Source organism: Gorilla gorilla, chromosome 5 (genome assembly GCF_029281585.2).
Source record: "Gorilla gorilla gorilla isolate KB3781 chromosome 5, NHGRI_mGorGor1-v2.1_pri, whole genome shotgun sequence".
Taxonomy (NCBI): domain Eukaryota; kingdom Metazoa; phylum Chordata; class Mammalia; order Primates; family Hominidae; genus Gorilla; species Gorilla gorilla.
Window position 1 is genome coordinate 62,023,333 of NC_073229.2, and position 16,648 is coordinate 62,039,980.

At 56.4% G+C, this 16,648-nt stretch overlaps 1 protein-coding gene across 38 annotated transcripts; it reads left to right on the top strand.

The window, feature by feature from the left end:
• Positions 1–217: 217 nt before the first annotated feature.
• SLC29A1 (solute carrier family 29 member 1 (Augustine blood group)) lies at positions 218–16,180 on the top strand. Of its 38 annotated transcripts, XM_055389759.2 has the most exons (15): positions 5,083–5,388; positions 5,494–5,630; positions 7,104–7,210; positions 8,308–8,387; positions 10,432–10,513; positions 10,631–10,833; positions 10,949–11,088; positions 11,389–11,523; positions 11,610–11,707; positions 11,853–11,931; positions 12,406–12,503; positions 13,043–13,151; positions 13,388–13,473; positions 13,852–14,051; positions 14,463–15,189. In XM_055389759.2, the coding sequence occupies exons 4-15, from the start codon at positions 8,359–8,361 to the stop codon at positions 14,572–14,574; spliced, it is 1,371 nt and encodes a 456-aa protein (XP_055245734.1). In that variant the 5' UTR covers positions 5,083–5,388; positions 5,494–5,630; positions 7,104–7,210; positions 8,308–8,358; the 3' UTR covers positions 14,575–15,189. The 38 variants fall into 38 exon arrangements, with proteins under 38 accessions (XP_063563701.1, XP_030867748.1, XP_055245722.1 ...); XM_055389739.2 differs by lacking the exons at positions 5,083–5,388; positions 5,494–5,630; positions 7,104–7,210; positions 14,463–15,189 and adding exons at positions 530–768; positions 2,584–2,683; positions 15,904–16,180; XM_004044117.5 differs by lacking the exons at positions 5,083–5,388; positions 5,494–5,630; positions 7,104–7,210 and adding exons at positions 537–768; positions 2,584–2,683.
• The last annotated feature ends 468 nt before the right edge of the window (positions 16,181–16,648 follow it).

Here is a 16,648-nt window from a genome sequence, read left to right on the forward strand (position 1 = left end):
CTCCAGCCTGGACAACAAGAGCGAAACTCCGTCTTAAAAAAAAAAAAAAAAAAAAAAAAAAAAGAGACACATTTGCATCCCAGCCTCCGGATAATTTGCTTATTGTTCCCAGGCAATAATTCTCTCTCTCTGGGTGACTGTTGGGCTTTATCTAGGTTCAGACGAGGACAGTGAGGAGTACAGGACCCAATTGGGATTCCAGTCCCCTCCCCACAACCGTCAGAAGGCTTGGCTGGGAAAGAAGTGAGCCCCGAGCTATGCGCCCCACCCCCAGCCCTGCGGGGCTTTCTGCCTGCCGCACGCCGTCCCTGCTCACTACCCCATCGGTTTCCTTCGGGAGTCTTCAAAGCCAGTGCACGTGCTCCCAGGTCTCAGGGAGGCGACCTAGGGGGAGGGGCAGAGAGAAGGGGGTCAGAGCCCTTGGGCCCCTAACCCCGTCCCTTTCCGGAGCCTCGGGTGCCCAAAGGCGCCGGCCGCCAGTCCCAGGCCCGAAGGGCCCCTCCCACTGAGTCGGCTCTGGTCTCCCCGCCCCTGAGCCGCGAGGACTGGACGCAGCCGGCTGCGGAGCTCTGGGCGGGCGCTGGGGTCGCCTGTTGCAGCCTCTCTTCCGCCCGGCGGCCCACACCGGTCAGGCCCGGCGCGGGCTGCGCTCTCCAGCTGTGGCTATGGCCCCAGCCCCGAGATGACGAGGGAGAGAACTAGGGGCCCGCAGGCCTGGGAATTTCCTTCCCCCACCAAGTCCGGATGCTCACTCCAAAGTCTCAGCAGGTGCGCGGGGCGGGGCCGGGGGGCCTGGCGGGGCGGGGTGGGGTGGGGTGGGGGCGAGGTCTGCGCCGTTCTCACGCTGCCGGGCGGGACAGGGGGCCAGTAGGGGGACCTGCTGGGCTACAGTGTCTCAGGGGAGTCAGAATCTTTGGTTTCTGGATGCGGGGCCACTTTTCTGGGCCTTCGAAGGCCATTATTAGATGACTGCCTCCCCAAACTCCCCAGCCACTTACAGATGTCCCAGGAACATAGGGTAGGGGGAAGAGGTCTGGAAAATTAGCCTAGAAGACCAGCCCAGACCTAACTGAACAAAGAATTTAGTCTTCTCGAACCCCGAGCCAGTACCCACCCTGTGAACACACCTGTCTTTACTTAAAAAATCTTGATGTTTTATTCATCATGGAGTCTTTAAAAAAAAACAAAAACCGAGTCTCGCTCTGTTGTTCAGGCTGGAGGGCAGTGGTGCGATCACAGCCTACTGCAGCCTCGACCTCATGGACTCAAGCCATCCTCCCACCTCAGCCTCCCAAAATGCCAGGACCACAGGCATGCGTCAACATGCTCAGCTAATTTTTTTTTTTTTTTTTTTTTTTTTTTTTTAAGAGACAGAGTCTCCCTGTATTGCCCAGGCTGGTCTTGAACTCCTAAGCTCAAGTGATTCTTCTACCTTGGCCTCCCAAAGTGCTGGGATGACAGATGTGAGCCACTGCACTTGGCATCATGGGGTCTTGATTTGTAGACATTGCATTAAAACTTATTTTGGTAAGGGCTGGGCGCGGTGGCTCACGCCTGTCATCCCAGTGCTTTGGGAGGCCAAGGTGGGCGGATCACAAGGTCAGGAGTTCGAGACCAGCCTGACCAACGTGGTGAAACCCCATCTCTACTAAAAAAAAAAAAAAAATACAAAAATTAGCTGGGCGTGGTGGCACGTGCCCATAATCCCAGCTACTCAGGAGGCTAAGGCAGGAGACTCGCTTGAACCCAGGAGGTGGAGGTTGCAGTGAGCCAAGATCACGCCACTGCACTCCAGCCTGGGTGACAGAGTGAGACTCCATCTTAAAGGAAAGAAAAAAAAAACAAACAAACTTATTTTGATTACATTAAAATGTATCTTTGTTTGTTTGTTTTTTCAGACAAGGTCTTGCTCTGTTGCCCAGGCTGGAGTGCAATGGCAGGATGATGGCTCACTGCAGCCTCACCCTCCCGGGCTCTAGTGAACCTCCGGCCTCAGCCTCTGGAGTAGCTGGAACCACAGGCTCGAGCCACCATGCCTGGCTAATTTATTTTAATTTTTTTTGTAGAGATGGGGTCTCACTGTGTTGCCCAGGCTAGTCTTGAACTCCTGGGCTCAAGTGATCCTCCCACCTCGGCCTCCAAAAGTGCTGAGATTTCAGGCATGAGCCACCACTCCTGGCCTAAAATTTATCTTGATTCATGAGTTTTTTGGCTCCCCCTTACATTTTACACCCCTGGCAAGTGCCTCACTGGCCTCTCCCTAGTCCCAGCCCTGTCACAAGGCCATGGAGATACAGTCACAAACACAACTAAGAACACAGACAGTCATGAGACATGTGCTGGTTACCAACCCCCAGGCCAAGCAAACACACTTCCAGCAAACACACATGACTTGTTGGTGACAGCTGAGAGGACACATGCCTGGGGAGAGAGAGGACTGTGTGTGAGGTGGTGAGGCATGCATGGGGCCTGCCAAGTTGGGGAGGGAGTCTGGGCCAAGCCACGGTCCCGTATAGGGTGGTGAATAAGGTGTAGAGTAGAGGTGCAGCAGGACCAACCCTTCCCACCCCACCCCTTCGACAGGGACCTGAGGGAGCTCAGGGAGGGAGAGAAGCCAGAAGACCAGGCAGAGACTGAAGAGAGCTGGCAAGGCCTGGCTAGAAAAACTCCAGGCAAGGCCTGTGTAAGTTGGGGCTCCCAGGCTGTCCAGCAGGGGGCCCTGGCACCCAGCAACCTCTGCTTGGGAGGTGGCTACAGAGGGGTGTGGGTGTTGGCTAGGGGCCCAGCAGGATGGTTGCCAGATGGACTTCTCTCCAACAATAACAGCCCTGGCTGTTGCCATCCACCGAGCTGGCAGGGCCCCAGTTTGGGTGGGGAGAGGAACCAGACTTTCCCAGTCTGGCCTGAGACCCTCACCACTTCCCTCCAGTTTTCTTCCATCTCCAGCCCCCTCTGTACACAACTGCAGCCACTGGCCACCAGCCTTGCCATGCCTGGCAGATCTTCTGACCACTAGCCCTGCCACCCCCACAGACCCAGAGACCAGGAAAGGAGGGTGGGGAGCGAGGAAGGGGGCCAAGGCAGAGGGGAGAGGAGGGCTAGGAGAGGAAGAGAGAGAGACTGGACAAACATGAGGGCAGGAATTAGGGGGTTGTGGACAGACATGAAGCCACTCTCAAGTCATGAGGCTGTGCCTAGAAAAATACCACCTAAACCCATCTTCCTGCCCTCTGGTTAGGGCTGGCGGGGATGTGGGGGATGGGGGTGGGGTGGGGGAGGGTTGGGAAGGAATATGTGTGTCATCTCTGTGGGGCATGGAAACAGAAGGCTGGGGACACCCATTCTGGAGTAGCTTGGGGAGAGCCACTGACCCTAATTAGAAAAGCCACCTCTCTCCTTAGGGCCCTGTCTGTTTCTCTGGGGACAGGGTAGGACTACCTTATCCCTATGATGTGAGGTACTGCCAATTGTTAATCAGTGTCTGTGGCTTCTCTAGGGGACAAGCCCTTCGGGTCAGTGGGCATGGGGTGGGCAGCGTGGGTTGGATTTTCTCCTCAGTGTCTGTGGCTTCTCTAGGGGACAAGCCCTTCGGGTCAGTGGGCATGGGGTGGGCAGCGTGGGTTGGATTTTCTCCTCAGGACCTTTCCAGCCTTAGGATCATCCTCTAGCACTGAGTACTGCTGGAAGGGCAGGGAGTGCCCCCCACCCCACCCCATTTATTGCCAGACCAAAGAGAGGGCCTCCCTCCCCCTCCCTTGGAGGGACTTGCTGGACCACCCCTCAGCACGCCCACACCTTCCTCCTTAGCTAGTGGAAGACGTACTCAGCAAGGCTTCCGCCTCTCAGGATGGCTGGGACAATAGGATTCACTGAGGATATAAGGCTGTTCCTGGCTTTTTCTCTTCCCATTCCCACCTGTGCCTCAGTTTTCCAAAGTGCTGGATTTAGAAAGGGTGAATTATGAGGGAGCTGGAGGGCTTTGCCCCTGTCCCCCTCCGCGCGCACACACAAGCACAGGCAGAGGCACATACCCCCTCCAAGTCAAAGTTGTGGGTGGTGTGGTGTTTGCCCGTCTGTGGCTGGGACTGGATGTGTCAGGGATGGGAAAACCCATCATGCTGGTCACAGAAAATGGGCAGTGGAGACAGAAGCAGTTTTGAAGGAAAAGAAGAGGAGGGGGACTGAAAGAAAGAAGGGGGCGTTGAAAGGGAGGGCGCTGGGAGGAAAAAGGTGCAGTGTGGAGGAAGCGCGCCGTGGGCAGGGCTTGGGAAGGGATAACGGAATATCTGAGGTGGAGTGGGCCGTGGGGCGTCGGGGCCGGTCTGAGCAGCGGGTGTGTAAATGGAACAGTCCCGAGATGGATTTTATGGGAGTCTGCGCAGGTCCTTAATGTGTGGCTGTACCCTCCAGCCCCATGTACCCCACACGATGGACAGACAGCCTTGGTGTGGCAGGGCCCAAAGAGGTCCTATCTACCGAAATAACACGACCAGGCGGCCCTGGGGGCGCGGGGGCTCGGGGCGGGAGCGGCGGAGCGCGCGGAGTCGCCGCGGGGTGGCAGGGGTGGGCCGGGGGCGGGGCCGCGGGCGTCGGGGAGGTGGCAGTGGGCACAGGGCGGGGCGGGCTCAGCGGAGGGCGGGTTTGAATGTGCCCCGGCGGGAGAGGGAAGCTGCAGCGAGAGCGCGCGGATCTCAGCGCGGGAGCAGTGCTTCTGCGGCAGGTGCTGCCCGGGGCCGGGGACTGGGGACTGCCGGGGCGGAGGACGCCGCTGCCCGCCTGCCACGGAGGGCAGGGAGGCCGGGCCTGACGGCTCCGCAGCCCGGAGAAGGGACGCCGGGTGGGGCCCCAGTGCGGAGCGTGCGGAGCCGCGCAGCACGTGGCGCACACGGGCCAGGGAGCCTGAGGACCCTGCGGGGACCGGGACCCAAGCTGGGCTGGGCGGCCTGGCTCCCGGGCCTAAAACAGGCTGCGGTCACGTTGACCTCCGCAAGGGGCAGGCGAGTGGACGGGTGATCCCCATCGATCTGGTCGGTATCAGGGAGGGGCCGTGCCGCTGACTGCGCTGGCGGAGGGGTATGGGGATGGGGATGGAGGCTCGCGAGCGGAGGTGCGGGGCTGTCTCTTTAACCCCGGTCTTTTACTGGCTAACCTCGTATCCCTGGCGTCTCCTTCCTGCGCACGTCCTCAGTTACTGATTTACTGTGAGGGTATATGAGAGGGTGAAGACACACAGTCCTCGGCTTTGCTTACCAGGAGAGAGCAGTCGTAGGTCAAGGCTGGCTCCAACCCTGCCCTCACACCTCTAGGGGTCTCTCTGCAGCCCTGTGGTAGTCCCTTTGCCTACTCCTCTCGGTGGCCTCCAGACCCTCCAACTTTCCTCCTGCTTGTGTAAGCTCCCCATGCCAGGATGTGTGTGATGGGGCGGGGCTGAGGTGCCTGACACTCAAGTCAGGCTGGGAATGATCTTGGTCTCCACCTCATTTTTCCCTTTAGTTGAATCAGAGTTCCCCCCACCTCCCAGTCTACAGGGCTAATTGAGAAGCAGCTCTTATACCTCTCTCCATTCCAAAAGGAGCTTGATCGTTTAATATGGATTCTAGCTCCTCCACTCACCAGCTCTGTGACTTCAGGCAAGTGACTCAACCCCTCTGAACCTCAGCTGGCCCCATCTATTCAGTGCTAGTACTAGCTTATGGGTGGTTGTGAAGAAAAGACAAGAGATCTGCAGGTAGTGGCTAGCCCCATATGAAATCCTGGGAGTGGAGAATTGCAGGAGAGGTGTTGGGAGTCTGGAGGCAGGGAGGTACTCAATTTGGTGGCTGCTTTCAGGGGCCCACCTCAGCAGGCCAAGGCATAGTTGGAGGGACACCAGATGCTCTGAGCTGGTATCAGATCCCTGTTTGCCGCTGGGCAAAGGCAGACAAAAGCAAAACACGAAGGCTGGCCAGCTGAATGTTAGGATATGGGCAGGAGGAGAGCGCTGGAGTTGAATTGTGCCCAAGACTGGTATGGGAACTCCTGAGAACAGAGAGAGCAGGGGGTGTAGCAGGGGGCCAGGGAAGAAATAAATACTTCTTCTCTAAGCCTAAGCCAGTTTTACCCAGGAGAACAGGAGCTATTCTCCCCATCCTAGGCCCCCATCTGCTTTGAAGCTACACCTGCTCTTAACTGCCAGGAATCTTGCCTGTGGGGTGGAGTACAGGGTATGCGGGTATGAAGTAAGAACCTAGAGGAAGCGTCCCTACTACCTAATAGAAAACCTGAGACCTAGGCAGGGCTCAGTGGCTCATGCCTGTAATCCCAGCACTTTGGGAAGCCAAGGCGGGTGGGTCACCTGAGGTCGGGAGTTCGAAACCAGCCTGGTCAACATGGTGAAACCCCGTCTCTACTAAAAATACAGAAATCAGCCGGGGGTGGTGGCAGGAACCTGTATTCCCAGCTACTTGGGAGGCTGAGGCAGGAGAATCACTTGAACCTGGGAGGCAGAATTTGCAGTGAGCTGAGATCATGCCATTGCACTCCAGCCTGGGCAACAGGAGCAAAAACTCCATCTCAAAAAAAAAAAAAAGAAAAAACCTGAGACCTGAAGCTTTCCCCCACCCCCACTCCAGTAATGCCCTCTTGCCTTCATCTCTCTAGAAAATGTAAATATGATTATTCACCCCTCGTGCCTAGGACAGTGCCTGGCTAGCATGCACAGGTCCTCAGTAAATATTTGTCGAAGGCCTGATTGGAGGAATCCTTCTGCCTCCATCTGGAGGTGTGGGGCTGAGGGGCTGAGGAGGACCTCTGAGAGCTTGGAGTTTCCCTGGGGAGGGTTGAGAGGAACTACAGGGAGGTGGGAGAGCCCGTGGAAGGTCTCATGGTGCCCAGCTGCTTCTGTTTGTCTGAGTGGGGCCAGAAGCAATGCTGCACCTGCGAGAGCTCCCCTGCTGAGACTCCCTGTTCTCTTATCTCCCGAGCGACAGGGGTGGCTTTCTATCTCCTGGGTGTGCTTCTGCTTCTTTGCTTGCAAGGCTTCTCAGAATGGGGCCCCATGAAGCCTGAGGGACTCTCTCCTGATACGCCCTGTGCCACCTTTTTCATTCTGGATCCGCACCCAGGAGCCCGTGGACAAGGCCCGCTGCCTGAGCCTGAACTAGGAGCACCTCCTAGGGACTGCCCAGGCTTGCTCTGCTCTGACCCTTCTGCTGGCCAGTCTGGGCACCTGGTGAGTGCCCAGAAAGGGAGGGAAGGGAAGCTGTCCTTTCACCCCAAACAGCAAGGCCTGGGCCCAGCTAGGCCTGAGTGTGGGGAATGTGTCAGTGCACATCTGCCTGGCTTCCCATGCCACCCAGTGGGAAAGCTGTTTAATCTGCTGGTGCCAGGGGGTCTCCCCCTACACAAATCGGGAGCAGGAGAGGGATGCTGAGGGAGAAGGATAGGTGCTTTGGGATCCACCCCTCCAATCTTCTTTTCAAGGTCACTCTTAGAAAGGGGAAGCGGACAGGAGCCTGTGACAGAGAGAGGAACTAAAGGAGGACTAGGTGACCCTGGGGTCGGGAGGGGGGAGGGGGAAAGGCTGTGCCCCCACATCCATTATGAAATATTTTCTTGGAAAACCGGCCAGCAACTAGGAAGCCCCTGGGCAGTGGCTGGAAAGAAAGGTTAAGGTGCCAACAGCAGAGAGACTGGAATCTGGGGTGCCTTCAGGAGAGGACAGCCCCACTCTAGCCATGAATCCAGGGGCTCCCCAGGGAGGGTGGAGAGACCAGACTTGCGGAGAGGGGCCTGGGGAGCCTCTGGTTTGACCTCAGTCATCATCGATGTTGTCGCAGCTGCTGCAGATCTGCCTGTTCTGTGTCCTTCCTCCTCCTCCCCCGACCTCTTTGCTGTGTCTCCTCCATTTGTCTCCCTCCTTCCCTTGTCATCACTGTCCCTGACCCCTCTCGTCCTCTTGCCTGCCTTCTTTGACTGTCTTTCCCTCCCTCCCATCATCTTTCCTCCTCCTTCCCTCCTGCTCTCCACCCTCCTGTTTCCCAGCTTATAAACTGCTTCGGCTGCTGGATAAAAATAGCGGTGGCAGCGGCCAGGCCGGGAGCCAGGTAGAGTCTGAGCAGGCAGCGGGGCCGCGCAGGACTGGCCTGCTGGGCCAGGGGGCTGGGTGGGGGTCAAGTTGAGTCGTCCTGAGGGGCAGGGTGCAGAGGGGGTCTTACTGGACTCCTCCACTGGCGTGTTCTGTCAGCCCTGCCCCCTCTCCCCCTAAGAGCCTGAGGAGGCCTGTGGCAGGGCCAAGACAGGGCCTTACACTGTTCCTGCCCCCAGCAGGCCCCTGAGGGAGGGAGCTGTCAGCCAGGGAAAACTGAGAACACCATCACCATGACAACCAGTCACCAGCCTCAGGACAGGTAAGGGGTAAGGGGCTGGGCTGTGGATCCAGGGAATGGGTTTTCAGGGAGCTGGGTGTGGTGTCCTTTGGAATTGGGGGTTGCCATTGCTGGCTGGCCTTCCAGCCTACCTGACTCAGTAGCTATGAGTCAGGTCTGCATCAGGGGCGGGGACCCCCTGTGCCTTGGCTGGGTGCTGGCTGGGGTGTCTGCGGGAAGGGCAGGGTGCGTGGGCAGCAGTCCTTCCCTGGCCTGTCTGTGTTTCCACTGTTGCTCTCCAGCCAGTTAGCGGCTTCCGGCTCCTCCCGCCACCACTGTGGGGAGATACTTGGCTGCACCCCTCCTTCCAATGCACATCTGGCAGAACTGCCCTGGGGCCTCTGCCTTAGATGACCTGGCCCACCCTGGTTCTTGATCTGATCTTCCTCTTAGTTCCCTGCCTCTGGAGCCTGTGAACTCCCAATCAAGTTAGACTTGCAGTTATGACTGTGAATATGTATTTTGGAAGAAGAGGCTGTAGCTTAATTCAATTTCTCAAAGGGATCTGGGACCCAAGAAGGCTGAGGAAGTGATCCCTGAGATCCAAAGCTCCTTCAAAGCGTCAGGCTCTGTCCTGCCCTCCAACTCAGGCCCCAGAAACCCATCACGTCTGCCCTACCCACCCCATCTCCCTCCTGTGCCAAAGGCTATGAAACTAGGCCACTTTTGCCTGTGGGGGCTTTGAGCATGTAGCTTAATCTTTCTGGGACTGTTTTTCCACCTGTAAAATAAGCTAAAAGTATCTACTTCCCAGGAAGTGGATCTAGAAGTAAGGGAATTTAAGGAGGCATGGCAGTAAGTCCAGGCCCCAGGTTGCTTCCCTGCCTCCTGTGCTCCATTCCCAGGCTGCCTGCCCATTCTGTCCCCACCTCGGCTCTCCTGTGGGCAGTTCCCTGAAGGCCTCGCCGGCTCCATTTGCCTTATTGCACAGCTCAGTCATTTCCCAGCGTACTCCCCCCAACCCCTATGTGACTTTGGGAGTTTTTCCTTCTGCTCTGGGCCTCCGAATCAAGCCTTTAGCTTCTCCAAGGGAAGCATGTATGTGAGGGGGTTGGGGGGGCTGCAGTTGCATTAACTCAGACCTGCTCACGTGGTGTGCTCACCACGCCATCCCTGTATGAGGCCTGCCAGCGGTCCAGGCTCCTGCACTCTGGCCAGGCCTGTCTTCTCACTGCCTTGGGCTTTATCCCTGCCATCTCTGAAGAGAGCTGGTGTTGGCTCTGGGGAGGGTGTGCAAACCCAACTGGAGATCTACATGGGCCGGGCTGGGGTTACTCAGCTTTCAGGCAAGGCCTATCTGGGAGAAGCTGGCGTGACCTGGAAGGGCCTTGAGGTATAGGGCTTGGGGCATTGCCCTGGCCAAAGGTTGACAGTCCTTATTTACACCCTGAGGCCCAGATGACCTCCAGTGGCCCCATACCTCCTGGCCTGCCCTGGGTGGTATGAACTACAAAGTTCTATTTGGCCAGGAAGAAAACAGCTCTAAGGCCCTCTCTTCACAGCGGCCCTGAGGCACCCTGCCCACCTGCCCTGTAGGTCCAGAATAGTATGGGAGTTTCTTAACTTCAGAATCCTCTCTGGGGAGTAACACAGTCCCTGACCAGACAGCATAATTACTTCCAGCCTGCCTGGTGGGAGTGGAAGACACTTGTTGCTTGCTTTCTCACTCATCCACCCACCCCCTGCCCTTCGGCAGGATTTCCAAAACCATCTCCGGATGTGTGGGTCACACTGGTTCCCAGCCTGCAGAGTCCCCCGAGCCTTCCAGGGCTGATAACCATGGTCCTGTCAGCCATGCCATTCAGTCCTATGACCCTGACCCCATCCCCACCCCGAATTCCAACGAGCAATGTACCCTTTTCTCCCCCCAAACCCATAAGAGGACACATGCAAATGGACACAAACACAGACACCCTGTGCCCTGGGACCTAGAGAGACTGACGGTGGACAGGGGCTTTCCTGGGGCTCATTGTGGAGTGCGGCAGGATGGTGCGTCATTTGGCCCATCTTTCCTCCTCCATTGCAGATACAAAGCTGTCTGGCTTATCTTCTTCATGCTGGGTCTGGGAACGCTGCTCCCGTGGAATTTTTTCATGACGGCCACTCAGGTGAGGCTGGAGGGACTGGGCTCCATGGGGCAGTGCCCACTGTGCCTGCAGGGTCTGACTCTGTGCTGGTAGGCACAGGGAAAGAGATTTCAACACTCCTCTCTGCAACCCCTGCAGTATTTCACAAACCGCCTGGACATGTCCCAGAATGTGTCCTTGGTCACTGCTGAACTGAGCAAGGACGCCCAGGCGTCAGCCGCCCCTGCAGCACCCTTGCCTGAGCGGAACTCTCTCAGTGCCATCTTCAACAATGTCATGACCCTATGTGCCATGCTGCCCCTGCTGTTATTCACCTACCTCAACTCCTTCCTGCATCAGAGGTGAGTGCCCACCCCCTCCCCAGCCCCCAACCTGACCCTCACTGCGTCCTGCACCCCCTTGACTGAGCCCCAGCTTTGACCACTTGTCTCTGCCACCCTTGGCCTCTCCCGGCAGGATCCCCCAGTCCGTACGGATCCTGGGCAGCCTGGTGGCCATCCTGCTGGTGTTTCTGATCACTGCCATCCTGGTGAAGGTGCAGCTGGATGCTCTGCCCTTCTTTGTCATCACCATGATCAAGATCGTGCTCATTAATTGTAAGCTGGGCCAGGAGGAGGCCTATGGGAGGATATATGCCCAACTACCCCCACTCTTTTTTCAGACCCAGCGTTAGCCAGAGAGAAGCCCAGCCTCCGCCTGGAGGGAGTGGATGCTGTGAGCAGCTGGGATTCAGAGGCCTGAGTGGGCCTGGACCAGGGCTGGGAGGGGGCAGAGAGAAGGGCAGCTCAGCCTCAATGCTCACCAAGAGTAAAGTAGGAATGACAGGGATGTGTCTTCTTGGGCACCCCCAACCACCAGCCCTAGCTCCCCTGCTCATGCCCACCCTGTTTCCCCAGCATTTGGTGCCATCCTGCAGGGCAGCCTTTTTGGTCTGGCTGGCCTTCTGCCTGCCAGCTACACGGCCCCCATCATGAGTGGCCAGGGCCTAGCAGGCTTCTTTGCCTCCGTGGCCATGATCTGCGCTATTGCCAGTAAGTCCAGCTATCTACCTGCCCAGTGCCCTGGTGTGGTGGGGAGAGGGGATGGGGCCTGTCTCTGATCACTGACACCACCCCAGGTGGCTCGGAGCTATCAGAAAGTGCCTTCGGCTACTTTATCACAGCCTGTGCTGTTATCATTTTGACCATCATCTGTTACCTGGGCCTGCCCCGCCTGGTGAGTAAATGGAGGGAGCTGGGGTTTGGGGTATAGGGGTCTGGGGTTCCAGACCACGGGTGTTCTGAGGACAAAACTTGGAGGAGGCCGGGATTCTGGAGATTCTGCCTCTAAATCCACCTCCCCCGTCTCCCTTACTTGATAGGAATTCTACCGCTACTACCAGCAGCTCAAGCTTGAAGGACCCGGGGAGCAGGAGACCAAGTTGGACCTCATTAGCAAAGGTCCGAAGAGCCTGAGGAAGCTGGGGTGGAGGATGGTATACCAGGCGGGGGATAGCATGAGCAAAGAGAACAAAGATGAGTGCACTGTGTTAGCTAGCAGCCCTGAGCCAGAGGAGGACTGAAGGACTACAGCAGGGAGAGGGGGACAATAGGAAATAAGGGCCGGCAATGATAAAATGGGGGCAGATCCTGGATGACCTTGAATGCCTGAGGTGTTTGGACTAAAGGCAGTGGGAAGCAATTTCAGATTCTTGAGTGAGGAGCAACATGACCTGAGGCTCCTGGGAGAGGCCAGGCCCCCGGGTCTTGAGCTGTAGGGATTTGGAGGCGAGGTCTGGGTTAGGGTTAGAGTACGGCTGGGACTGGTTAAGGAGGCGTCTACTTTCAAGTAATCCCAGCCGTTTTGGGAAATGTTTATGTTGTCTTCTGTTGCTCTGTCTTCCCCACAACTTGGAGATTTCTTCCATCCCGCAGGAGAGGAGCCAAGAGCAGGCAAAGAGGAGTCTGGAGTTTCAGTCTCCAACTCTCAGCCCACCAATGAAAGCCACTCTATCAAAGCCATCCTGAAAAATGTACGTAGGGGAGGTTATCCTATCTTCTACCCCTTGTCCTCTTTCTCTCCTCCTTTTGCTCCCTCCCCCTGCCACCCATCTCCTCCCTTTCTGACCTGAGAGTGGTCACTCCTGGATTCTTTTGTGTGTGCGTGCGTGCCCATGCGTGCATGCCGGGGGTGGGGATTCGTGGTTCCTTTTATTTTTTGAGACAGAGTTTCACTCTTGTTGCCCAGGCTGGAGTGCAATGGTGCAATCTCCACTCGCTGCAACCTCCATCTCCTGGGTTCAAGTGATTCTCCTGCCTCAGCCTCCCAAGTAGCTGAGATTACAGGCATATGCCACCATGCCCGGCTAATTTTTTGTATTTAGTAGAGATGGGGTTTCACCAGGTCAAGCTGGTCTCAAACTCCTGACCTCAGGTGATCCACCCACTTCGGCCTCCCAAAGTGCTGAGATTACAGGCGTGAGCCACCATGCCTGGCCTGGATTCGTGGTTCTTTAATGCACAGCCACCATGAAGACACAGGCACTCGGGTGACTCTACCCCTTCTATCTAGATCTCAGTCCTGGCTTTCTCTGTCTGCTTCATCTTCACTATCACCATTGGGATGTTTCCAGCCGTGACTGTTGAGGTCAAGTCCAGCATCGCAGGCAGCAGCACCTGGGGTGAGGATGCCACAGGTTCCCAGGATGGGAACAGACAGGATCTTGAGTTGGGCTGGAAGTGGGGAAGGGAGGGAGCCTGGGTCACCTTCTCCCCGTTTCCTGGGTCCATTTGCCCTTCCCTGGGCTGGAAGCATCTTCTCCATTTTACTGTTGGGGAAGCTGAGGCCCAGTGAAGGTTAGGCTTGCTATACCTGCCTCTGTGAGCCTGATAACCACCCGTTCATCTCCTCTTCCAGAACGTTACTTCATTCCTGTGTCCTGTTTCTTGACTTTCAATATCTTTGACTGGTTGGGCCGGAGCCTCACAGCTGTATTCATGTGGGTAAGTGGAGGAAGAGGGCCCCAGGCCCCTGTGGGAAGTAAGAGTCCAGCCTGGACCCAGAGAGGGAACCCAAGAAAGTATGGTAGTAAGGGGACCATTTGTTTTAAAGTCGAGGCATAATTTATGTATAGTTAAGTACAAGTCTTAAGTGTACAACTTAATGAATATATGTATATACACATACCTGCCCAGATCGAGATGTAGAATATTTCCAGCACTCCAGAAGGCTCCACCATGCCCCTTTCAAGAGTAACCCCCTAAGGAGAACCAGGCTTTGAGGTTTCAGTTCAGGTCCTGAGGGGCCCCAGATGGATCCTTGGGGGCCAGGCTGTGCCCTGGGGTGGCGGCCTGGGCTGAGGCCCTGCCTGGTGCCCACAGCCTGGGAAGGACAGCCGCTGGCTGCCAAGCCTGGTGCTGGCCCGGCTGGTGTTTGTGCCACTGCTGCTGCTGTGCAACATTAAGCCCCGCCGCTACCTGACTGTGGTCTTCGAGCACGATGCCTGGTTCATCTTCTTCATGGCTGCCTTTGCCTTCTCCAACGGCTACCTCGCCAGCCTCTGCATGTGCTTCGGGCCCAAGTGAGTAGGGCTGGCAGGGAACTTGGTGGCATCAGACAGGATCTAGAGTTCCAGTGGGGGACATTCAGTAGAGGGAGGGTAAAAGGAGAGTCCCTGCTCCCAGAGCTGAGAGGAGAGATGGCTCAGGAGGGGCTCCTAGGCTGAGGGGATAGTGACTGTAGTGGAGGGGGGGGGCCAAGCTTACTTGGGTGGAGGTGGAGACAGGCTTGCAGGAAGGAGTGAAAGACAACCCCACCATACACATTCCCTCAAGGAGGAGAAGCCAGGTTAGGGTTAGGCAGCTAGGATGGGTTGATCAACAGAATGAGGTTCGACAGTCAAGTTGCTCCACCCCACCCCCCCTTCCACCCAGAGGCTCTGGGCTGGGGTGCAGCCATTCTGAGGTAGCCTTGCCCTTCCTTCCCCGCTTAGGAAAGTGAAGCCGGCTGAGGCAGAGACCGCAGGAGCCATCATGGCCTTCTTCCTGTGTCTGGGTCTGGCACTGGGGGCTGTTTTCTCCTTCCTGTTCCGGGCAATTGTGTGACAAAGGATGGACAGAAGGACTGCCTGCCTCCCTCCCTGTCTGCCTCCTGCCCCTTCCTTCTGCCAGGGGTGATCCTGAGTGGTCTGGCGGTTTTTTCTTCTAACTGACTTCTGCTTTCCACGGCGTGTGCTGGGCCCGGATCTCCAGGTCCTGGGGAGGGAGCCTTTGGACGGACAGTGGGGACATTGTGGGCTTGGGGCTCAGAGTCAAGGGACGGGGTGTAGCCTCGGCATTTGCTTGAGTTTCTCCACTCTTGGCTCTGACTGATCCCTGCTTGTACAGGCCAGTGGAGGCTCTTGGGCTTGGAGAACACGTGTGTCTCTGTGTATGTGTCTGTGTGTCTGCGTCCGTGTCTGTCAGACTGTCTGCCTGTCCTGGGGTGGCTAGGAGCTGGGTCTGACCGTTGTATGGTTTGACCTGATATACTCCATTCTCCCCTGCGCCTCCTCCTCTGTGTTCTCTCCATGTCCCCCTCCCAACTCCCCATGCCCTGTTCTTACCCATCATGCACCCTGTACAGTTGCCACGTTACTGCCTTTTTTAAAAATATATTTGACAGAAACCAGGTGCCTTCAGAGGCTCTCTGATTTAAATAAACCTTTCTTGTTTTTTTTCTCCATGGCTCCCTGTGTCCTCCAGCCGTGGCTTCATGCCCTGGAGTGGGTAGAGGGCTGGCAGCCTGAGTCTGGGAGATGAGCATGACCCAGCTGGGCCCTGGCCAGGACTGGACCTGGGTCCAAGGGGGAGGAGTGGGGAGTAGTCCTCTTGGCCTCAGAGGGGCTGCAATGCCCCCTGCTGGGGCCACAGGGGAGGGACAGGCCTGGAACCAGAACACCAAGACTGTTAGCCAAGACTAAGAACGGGTTTTTCTTTGCTGCTTCATTCTTTCTTTCATAGGACAGAGGATGGAGATAGCTCCCCATCTTTCCTTTGTCTTCACTGCCAGCCCCTCCACTCTGTCCCCAGCCCCAGCAATGAACTCTACAAAACTGGCCAGCTCCTGGCCATACTCCCATACCACCAGGCAGGAAGAGGCCGAGGCCTGAGGGTTCTCCCCTACCTGGCACCCAGCCCTAACACCAAAGCTCAGCCTGCCAGACTTCCTGGGGAACAAGGGCCCTGTGTGTCTGCACAGTGAAACCAACCCTTCCCTTCTCAACACAAACTCTGGCCTAGGGAGGGGTGGGTTGATATGGAACTATGAGTGTCTCAGTGGAGAAGGCCCTACCACTGGGACCCCCATCTCAAGAATGACCTGACTGGAAGTGAGACCAGAGCTCTGGCCACAATGCAGCACCCCTGCAATCTGCATTCCTTACCCTCCCACAGGTCTCAGACTCCTCCCAGAAGGCAGAAGACATTCCTGAATTCTCAGCGCAGGCTGCTCACTCAGCCCTGGCCAGCAGATGGCTACAGAGTTGGCACCTTTGTCAGCGCTTCCTTTCTCACTGGAGTTTAATTTAATTGAGAACTTCAGGCCTCATTAAGGGCTGTTAGCGCATTTTTAAGGCTCTTTGATCAGCTCTGAAGCCCTAATGGGGTAGCTAAGTATACCAGGGCACTGGGAACTGAAGTTCATATGCTATTAATCATTTGTCAGACCAGAGTACTTATCTGCGGTGCTGGAAAACAAGGTATTCCTTTTGGATCAGGCTCAAAAGCTGAGGGGTTCCCTGAGTATCCTTCCCCATCTGCAGTGCTGTTTGGCAGTGAGTCAAGCTGAACATACAAACCTGAGCTCTTTCTTGTCCTCAGTCCTCCTTTGTACCCAACCCCAAAGAACCCTATTGGTTTCCTTCCTCAGCACCAGCAGTGCCTCAGGATTCTGTATTTCTTCCTGAGGTTGCTTTACCACCTCCTGCCTGGCCCATTGGGGCTTCCACGTCTCTTCCAGTCCATCCTACACATGGCCACAAGAATAATCTGAAAGTGAATCTAGCAGGTGCTGCTTGCTCTCTGGAGCATGCGCCTGTGTCCTGAGCGTTTTCTGATCCTCCACCACCAACAGCCAGTTTGTGCAATTTCTTTGCACCTCAGAGCTTTCATAATTTTGTGACTTTTCTATCATGTTCTT